Source organism: Paroedura picta, chromosome 5 (genome assembly GCF_049243985.1).
Source record: "Paroedura picta isolate Pp20150507F chromosome 5, Ppicta_v3.0, whole genome shotgun sequence".
NCBI lineage: Eukaryota > Metazoa > Chordata > Lepidosauria > Squamata > Gekkonidae > Paroedura > Paroedura picta.
Window position 1 is genome coordinate 36,802,358 of NC_135373.1, and position 9,042 is coordinate 36,811,399.

The following is a 9,042-nucleotide window of genomic DNA, read 5'->3' on the forward strand; positions in this document are numbered from 1 at the left end:
TTCATCACACCAGGGAAATCGTGTAGGGGTGCAAATAAATTCTAAATCGGGGGTAGTCAACCTGTGGTCCTCCAGATGTCCATGGACTACAATTCCCATGAGCCCCGGCCAGCTGGCAGGGGCTCATGGGAATTGTAGTCCATGGACATCTGGAGGACCACAGGTTGACTACCCCGTGGTCACTCTAAATAACCTCTCCATCTCATGTTTAATTGAAACGATGTCTTGTATGTTGCCACGAGGCCTAGGCATTGAAGTCCCTAGCAGGGCTGATCATCAGGGGGGTCGCAAAACAAGCCAAGCCAAACAATCCAGGTAAAAATCAAGCAGAGGAGGCGACGGGCTGGGCCGTTTTGGACTTCAGGAACTGTTCTTCAGGTCTTCCGCCTGCCTTGGGGGGTCTTATCATTTCAGCTCAACAGGAGCCATTCTCCCTTTTGGCCTCGATTTGCGCCCTTGCGCGTCTTCCTCGGCGCGCTCCCGCAGGCGCTTCGGGCGGGCGCGGCGGCCTCTGCCCGGGCGCGATGGGTCTGCAGGCCGGCCGTCGCGGGGCTGGTCGTCGGGGTCCCGGGGCGAGCGGCGCGGGAGGGCGCCCCTGGTGCCCGGAGGCCGCCTGGGCCGGGCTGGGCCGCGCCGGAAGAGCCGGGAAAGGGGCCGGGCTGCGGCTGCTGCCCCCGGCGGCGCGGCTGGGCATCGCCACTCCCCGCGAGGCTCCGGTCGGGCCGGCCATGGCGGCGCTGCACGGAGCGGCTGCCAAGGCCGGCGCCCCGCCGCAGATCCCCGACACCCGCCGCGAGCTGGCCGAGCTGGTCAAGCGCAAGCAGGAGCTGGCGGTGGGTGCGGGACGGGACGGGCCTGGCCTGGGCGCGGCGGTTGGGCCTCGGGGAGGCGGGCGGGCGGGCTGGCAGGCGGGGCGGGGCGGGGCCGGGCCCGGCCACTGAGGCTCTTCTCCCTTCCCGCCCGGCAGGAGACGCTGGCCAACCTGGAGCGGCAGATCTACGCCTTCGAGGGCAGCTACCTGGAGGACACGCAGATGTACGGCAACATCATCCGCGGCTGGGACCGCTACCTCACCAACCAGAAGTGAGTGGGCGGGCGGGCGGGATGGGCTGGCAGAGTGGGATTTGGGCATCCCCCAGGATTACGGCCCCAGTCCAGACTAGGGAGATCGGGTCTCCTGCAGAAAAATCGGGGGCTTTGGAGGGTGGACGTCTGTGGCATTGGACACCACCGGAGTCCCTGCCCTCGCCAGGCTCCATCCCCACACCCCCTGGAGTTTCTCAACCTGAGTCTGGCAGCCCTGTCCCTGCAACCCCCAGCGGAGGCTGAGGTGGCCAGCTCAGAGTTCGGGATGCCTGGAGGTTTGGGGGCAGAACCTGGGGAAGGCGAGGCTCGGGTTGGGGAGGGGACTCAGCAGGGCTGGTATGCCTTAGAGCCCACCCTCCAAAGCGGCCGTGTCCCCTTCAGGAACTGACTTCTGTCGCCTGAAGATCGGACGTAATTCCAGAAGGCTCGTCCCTGGGCCAAAGGACCTCCGGCCACACTGAGGTGCTGATTCTCCACTTGGGGGGGGGGGCTGCTGGGCACTCTCTCCCCCCCAGGAAGCGCATCATGGACGGTGGTGCATGGGCTTCCTTCGATGTCTCTATCCTTCCTTCACAGCGGTTGTTCTCTGTCTAGGAACTCCAACAGCAAGAACGATCGACGGAACAGAAAGTTCAAGGAAGCCGAGCGCCTCTTCAGCAAGTCCTCCGTCACCTCAGCCGCAGTGAGTCCCTCCTGTCCTCATTTCCTTGCCTTGCAGGAGGCGATCTTAGGACATGTTCCGTCCTGGGTCGTGCCAAAGCCTCGCTTTGCGCTTCTGAGCATTGCCGGCACAAGGTTGCCGGTGTCCGAGAAAGTAACCAACTTCATCACCTTCCTAAATTCTTCAGCAGATCCAAGTTCTGTGGGGCTGGCAGGAGCACTGAACTTGCCTATCTGCTTTCTTGAATGTTTTGGGGCTGAGTGAGGATCCTGCAGTCCGCCTCCAAGTTCACCGGCCAGAGCTTGGAGGAAGCCTTGGCCTCTCTGTCCTTGTGTGTTTTTGTGGCCCTCCAGTGTAACTGGCTGACCACTGTAGAGACCAGGATTGTGGACTAGTGGGACCTCTGTCCTGGTCCAGCAGGCCCATTCTCATGTCCAGTCATGGGAAGTTCTGCCCATCTACACCACACTGCTTTTGAACCACCACTGCCTGACACCTGACTTGACGTTCCGTTGTCATTTCTCCTTGACCTGCTGCTTCTGCATTGGTTGGCTAAGCAGTGTATATCTCGCCTGTGCAGAACAACAGAACTCCGAAATGTGCTCCCCCCAATTAATTATCTGCAGAACTTTTGATTCTCCTGGAAGCCTTTCCTTTCAGGGAGGAGATAGGTGGAACCAAGATTCTCAGGCTCCTAGATTTTGTGCCAGGAAGCAAAATGTGTAATGTAGTTAATGTAGTTAATGGTGCATGTTGTTTGCTGTATGCTGTTTTTGAAGATGTAGCTAAAAGTTAACTCAGAAACAAGGCAAAATACCAACATAATCTCAAAAGACACCGTGAAATCCAACAGCAGTTAAAAAAACAAGCAAGAAACACAGTTAAAAAAACAAGCAAGAAACACAAACCATGGCAACTGAAACGTAGGGACAAAACCTCTTGACTTTATGGAATAAGTTTCCTGGTTGTCTCTGATGGCTTGCAGTCAACAAGTGAAGATAATTTGGGAGCATGGAGGGAGGGGGGGGAGGGGAGAGTTCCAAAGCTTGGGGGTCAGCACCTGATTGCTTTTGCAGGGATTGCTGGTTAGTTTACCTGAGATGGGGCAGGTTACCACCAGGTGGGGCTCTCCCTTAATCCATCAATTTTCTGCTTGTAATCTGCCCTTCCCTATCAGCTCAAGGCGATATTCATTACAGTCAGTATTGTGTACTCAGACAGGTAGCAGCTGCCCAGGGCCTCAGTCAGAGGTCTTTCCCATGACCTCCTACCTGCTCCTTTTAAGTGGAAATGCTGGGTTCTGAACCTGAGACCTTGTGCATGCAGAACACATCCCTCTAAGCCTGTGTAGTTGGTATAGAATTGACTTAACATAGTCATTGCATTGAGCCCCAGTTAACATTCCGGCTTCTGTGTTCTAGTTTAGATTCTGGACAGTCTTCCAAGGCAACTTCATACTTAGGTCCCTTTGGGAGTGCTTGAGGAAGCGACATGAGTCCACCTGGAGGTCTCTCAGTTCTGCTCACTCTGGTCTTTTTTCTGGTTTTCTAGGCAGTCAGCGCGTTGGCAGGAGTCCAAGACCAGCTCATTGAAAAACGTAAGTTGGGTTTTCCCCCTCCACCACCCCACAAGCCAGCCATGGCGCTGGGGGGCTGCTTTTCCACATGGTGTGCTTCTGAGCTTTGAAAGAGTGCAGCCTGAATTCCTGCAGATTTGTGCATTGGCAGGGGAAAAGCAGCACCTGAGCCAGAGAGAGGGCTCGGCTTGGGCACTGTCTAACACCCCCCATGTTTGCTCTGCTTATTCTACTTGGAACTTTAGAAAGCTTAGAAATTGACATGATCCTGTCCAATGACTTGCCCTTACCTGGATAGCCCAGGCAAGCCCAATCCCACCAGATCCTGGAAGCAGTGTTTAACCTGGTAGTATAGGGCTGGGAGATCTGCAAGGAGCACCAGGGTTGTGACATTGGAGGGAAGCAGTGGGAAACCATCTCTGAATGTCTCTTGCCTGGGAAACCCTGCGGGTTCAGCAGGAATCAGCTGTTTGCCGGCAAAACCCCGACAACTCCTGGTGGGGTTGCCAGGAGTCAGCTGTTTGCCGGCAAAACCCCGACAACAATCCATCGCTTAAATATGAGTTGAAAAGGCACCGTTTGCTCTGCTTGGCACAAAGTCTGGCCAGTGGGGCTTCTTGAGGAAAGCTGCTGTTTCCTGAGCAGCCCTTGTCTGGCCTTGTCCCATTCCAGGAGAGCCTGGGAGCGGGACCGAGAGTGACACCTCCCCAGATTTCCACAACCAGGAAAACGAGCCGAGTCAGGAGGAAGTGGAAGAGCTGGACGGCTCGGTTCAAGGAGTCAAGCCCCAAAAAGCCGCTTCTTCCACCTCCTCGGGCAGCCACCACAGTAGCCACAAAAAACGGAAGAACAAAAACCGACACAGGTGAGCTGGTCAGGCAGGTGCGGAGTGGGAGGAGGGCAGGGATGGCGTCCTGGGGAAAGGACCCTTCCTTTGGAGGGGGAACGCTGCTTTTCTTTGTGGTGTTGAGACATGCCTGGAGATGGGTGTTGGTGGAAAACTCTTCTGATACCAGGGGAGAGACTGTGGCTGGGGTGGATCAAACCCTGGGAGTTGTGGGTGGGTTGAGCTCACAGGAAATCAGGACTTTTAAACAGCAACATGGCTCTGGAGTCCCTGCACTTAGACTAAGAGCGTCTTTCCCTTCTCCATTCATATAAAGGAGACTCTTTTTAGAATAATGGGTGGGAGGCATGGAGCTCATCCCAGCAGGGAGCAAACTGGGCTTGCACCCAGACAAAGCCACAAACAGGAAGGGTTTTTTGAGGGGGGAAAAAGACAGGTCTTTGTGCCAGTGATGTTGGTAGGCAGGGAATCACAGGTGTCTGGACCATTGCATTGGCATGACTTCTGGATCTGACCATTTTTACAATCCCGACAGCCATAGCAGACTTGTTTGCCATCCCAAAAGCCCAGGTTAGGTAATCGGCCTCGTATGCCCCAGTGCCCAGTGGATGAGGGGTGTCCCTTTCTGTTCTGGGTCTCCAGAGTGGTGAAGGGTGGGCTGTTCCGAATTGGACTCGGGCTACTTTCCCCTGGCAAACTGCTGATTCGAAGGAGTAAACCCAGGACCATTTTCCTCTTCAGCAGTTGCGGAGCCTTGAGGTCAAGATCTGTCCCTCTCCATGCAAATTTGGGTTGCGGTTTTTGTGGGATGGCTCCCAGCTCTCCTCCCCTCTCTTCCTCGTGGCTCTTGCTGTGTTTGACTTTCTTGTCTTGGTTTTCCCTGCCAACTGACCCCACCCGCTTCCTTAACCGTTTTCAAATTCACACGTGACCAGAGTGGCCCATCGCTTTTGCGAAGGGCTTGTGGCTTGAAAAGCACCCTTGGGGGGCACCCCCACTTCCTGTTTCCTGTCTGCTGTCTCTGCAGTTTTTTCTCACCTCCAGTGCTCCACCATGTCAGGCATAAAGGGTGCTTCAGGCTGGCGGCGGGGATGAGAGATTCCGGAAATCAGATTGTGTAGCTCCTTGTCCCCGGCTGCCTTTTTACTTTGGAACCATCGTCTCGCTAGGGTGGCTAATCAACTAATGGATTTAATTCCTTAGTCAATTAATTTCTGTTGCTTTCTTCCTTTCAAATGCTGCCACTCAGTCCGTCTGGCATGTTTGATTATGACTTTGAGTAAGTTTGACTCGACTTTGCTTTTTTGTGCCGTGTTGTTTTTGTGTACATCCCCCCTCCCCTCCCCTCCCCCCTCCCTTTCTCTCGACGCCTCTCTCTCCTCCAAACGATTCTAACCCGTAGTTTATCTGTTTAATTGTAGGTATGTATATTAGGTTAGGCTGGCACGCTTTTTTAAAACAAACAAAAAAAATGCAGACAAAAGCATTAACGGAGGTAATCCTTTATTTAATAACTTGGGCAAACAAAAAAATAATCCAGGGGGCTTCACTCTTCCGCTTCTTTACGTCATTTTGTAAAAAGCAGATAAACTTCTCTTGAGGGTTTATTTTTTTACGACTTTTTTCCCCCTGCTTTTGCTTTCTAAAATCGATTAGCTGTGCTAAAATCGTGGTGATTCCCCCGGCCCCAATCTGAAGCATCCCAGGGCCCCTCTTGGGTGTCTGCGAGTGTATCCAAACCCTTCTTTAATCCTGACATGCTCAGTAAATGATCTGTCTTCTCTGCAGAGCTGTATTGTTAACATGCTAACCTAGTGCATGCCTGGTTGTGTCTGTAGGGGGGCGGGGGGGGGTGGCGTTTGCCTTTCTGTGCTTGGGGTGGGGAATTCTGTCTTGGTGAGCGGGGAGGAGTTGCCCACCTACCCTGTGCAGCCGCTGGGGCTTTGCACCGTCCAGGACCCCAGTCGGGGCTGACTGCTCCTCTCTTTTTTTGCTGCCCTTGCAGGATCGATCTCAAGCTGAACAAAAAGCCCCGCGCTGTAAGTATCGGCCTGCGTCTCTTTAGTCTTTGGGGGCTCTTCTCCTCCATCCTCTGATCCTTTCCTTGGGCTTCCCATCCCAGGCTCCAGCACGAGAGCCTGTCTCTCTTATTTCCTTGGGTCGGGAACTAAATGCATGTTTTGATTGTCGGGATCTGGTTTCCTTAATGAAAATGCCGTCCTTTGCCCTGGAATCTTTCCTTTCAGGGGCAGAGTCATCCTTTCTGTATTTATTTCATTTATGCCCGGCCTCCCTCCCTCATGGGGGCCCCAAAGGGGGCTTACATTGTTCTCCATTTTGTCCTGTGGGGTGGAATGGGTTGAGAGTGTATGAATGGGCCACTGTCACTCACTGAGCTTCCATGGCAGAGGATGGTTCTAACTCGGGTCTCCTGGATCCTAGTCTGATGCTTTCCCTCGCTGCCTACCCCAGTATTTTGGCGGATCTCCCAGATCCTAGTGCTCTGACCCCTACCCCATGCTGCCTTTCACCGAGGCCTTAAAGTTTGTGCTATACTTTCCAAGGACTAGTTCCGTTACTGTTGTGCTGAACTTCCCTTTCCTCTTATCACCCCTTTACACTGGTGGCTGGGAGGATCAAGTTAGCTCTCCGTGTAAGACTCTGCAGTTTAACCAGCCTTCTCACTTCTCCACAGGACTACTAGGCTTTGTGGTGAAACGTCCGGGATTGGTCCCTCTCCCCCACCGTAGTCCAGGCCAAGAGACTGAATAAGCACAAATGCCAGCTCCTTCCTAGTCCTGCGCACCTACTCTTGCTTGTAGCCCAGACCTGGTGGTGACAATCCCTGGCTTCCCAGTGCGTCTTGCTTCCTTGCTGATCGAAAACAGAAGCCCTCTTCTCATTGGCCACACTTCCTGTTTCATCACGTGTGTAAAAGAACCCTTGGGAGATGCTCTTCTCGATGTTTCCGTGTGCCGCTGCCACCTCTCGATTGATTTTTTCTTTTCTTTTTGGGTCTCATGTATGTTGGGTGGTTGTTGGTTGTCTTTTTAAAATAAATCTTGGTATTTAATTTTCCATTTTTTAAAAACAAAATGTTGATCCAAATGTCACAGGCCGACAACGGGGCGAACGACTTTGAACAAAGAACGGTGCCTTTGTTTAATTCTCCTGGTGTGTCTGCTTCAAACTGGAGAGAAGGGAATGGGGGTGCGGGAGACAGCACTTGGGCTGAGCCTCTCTGTGGTCCACTTGCTTGCTTTTTTTTTGGAATTTGGAAATAAAACACTAAAGCGCACCTGTCTCCTCTGAGCTGGAGGTGAATCTTCTCCCTGTGACAACCAGGCCTAGAAATAGTTGAGTGAGCATGAGGCTGGCTGAAGCAGCAAACATGTCCCTGTAGGATGATACCTGAGGAGTATCAGGTTGGAAGATGGCTTCTAGCCACGCAAAGGAACAATCCAAGTCTCTGTGCACGTGCTGAGTCCCCCGGAGGGAGAGCCTTTGCCTTGCCTCCCTCCAGATGAGATGAAGCCCATGCTCCTCTGATTGCCATGAAAGGTTCCAGGAGTTGCTCCACCCCTCCAACCAGGCTGATAGCATTCTGCCATCCCATCCTTTAACACGCAAATACTTTAGTCAGCACATGAAGCTGCCTTGTACAGAATCAGATCCTTGGTCCATCAAGGTCAGTACTGTCAGACTGGCAGTGACTCTCCAAGTTCTCAGGTTAGAGGTCTTTCATGTCACCTGACTGGTCCTTTTAACTGGGGATTGAACCGGCAACCTTCTGCACGCCAAACAGATGCGCAACTCCTGAGCCATGGTCCTTGACTAAAATAGAGCTGCCATATTGAATCAAACTCTTGGTCCATCCTTTGGCCAGGAACCAAAGAGGTTGAGGAGTTTACAAAAATATTAAATACACATTTTATTGCATAGTGCTGAAGGTCAGTTAAAAACAATATGTTACAGGCTGTCATCCCAAAATGAGCTGATGGAACTCCCAACATGCTACTCTCCAGGGAAGTGCATGAGTTGATGTGCACCAACTAAAAATTCAGTACTTTTCAGATTTGGCTCAAGTAGAATCCAGATCACCTGAATTACCATTCACTGGTTTGGAGTCAGTTTAATCTGAATCAATTCAGTGCTGTTAGAACCTATGGTGCCATGAAAGTCAATGGAGATGTTGTCTCTTCATCTACTCCATTGTTTGAGGTAGGGGCACCAAATTTGCAGCATAGCTCTGGGGTCCTCTCCTTAAAAGAACCCCAAAATTTCAAAAAGATTGGACCAAGGGTTCCCATTCTACAAGCACCCAAAGAGGGTGCCCCATCCAAGCTCTGTTGTTTCCTGTCATGTGAAAAAAGAGATTCTCTGTTCTTGTCTTTTCCTCACCATCGGAGGACCCAAATTTGCATTAATTTGGGTACTTTTCAACTTATTTCAATGGAATCGTCCATGCCTAGTCTTGAGCTCTGGCCCTAAGAACAATGTTCATATTGCAATCTCAATCCAGTGATGCCCTCTACTTTATGCAGTGGTCAGAGGACTTTGATGACCACAGGTGAGCATCTCCATTGAACTGCTTAACAATATCTCAGAAGTAGGGTTTCTTCCTCCTGGAAGCTGCAGAAATTTGGGAGAGCCAAGGGTTGTAGAAAATGCACTAGAGTTGTCAGCGTTGGGAGACGGGGAGAGGAGGGACTTAGCCAAGTGGTATCCCACAACATCATAGTGATTTCACAACAAGGTGATTTCACTGCATCCATGGGGCATTCTAGGCATTCACAAAAACCCAAAGGTAAACACTAGAGATGAATCGCAGAGAATCCCCTGATGCAGTCACATCACTCATTCTGATTATGC

General features: G+C 52.3%; 1 protein-coding gene across 5 annotated transcripts; it reads left to right on the forward strand.

Annotated features, from left to right (window-relative positions):
• The first annotated feature begins 638 nt into the window (after window positions 1–638).
• Window positions 639–7,248, forward strand: MEAF6 (MYST/Esa1 associated factor 6). 5 transcript variants are annotated; one of them, XM_077337273.1, is made up of 8 exons: window positions 639–833; window positions 968–1,083; window positions 1,663–1,768; window positions 3,299–3,344; window positions 3,996–4,188; window positions 5,420–5,449; window positions 6,176–6,209; window positions 6,866–7,248. In XM_077337273.1, exons 1-8 carry the CDS (start codon window positions 729–731, stop codon window positions 6,872–6,874), a joined length of 639 nt encoding a protein of 212 aa, XP_077193388.1. In that variant the 5' UTR covers window positions 639–728; the 3' UTR covers window positions 6,875–7,248. The 5 variants fall into 5 exon arrangements, 4 of the variants coding, with proteins under 4 accessions (XP_077193388.1, XP_077193389.1, XP_077193390.1 ...); XR_013230980.1 differs by lacking the exon at window positions 5,420–5,449 and adding an exon at window positions 5,592–5,665 and having other exon boundaries at window positions 640–833; XM_077337274.1 differs by having other exon boundaries at window positions 642–833; window positions 1,681–1,768.
• Window positions 7,249–9,042: the final 1,794 nt, after the last annotated feature.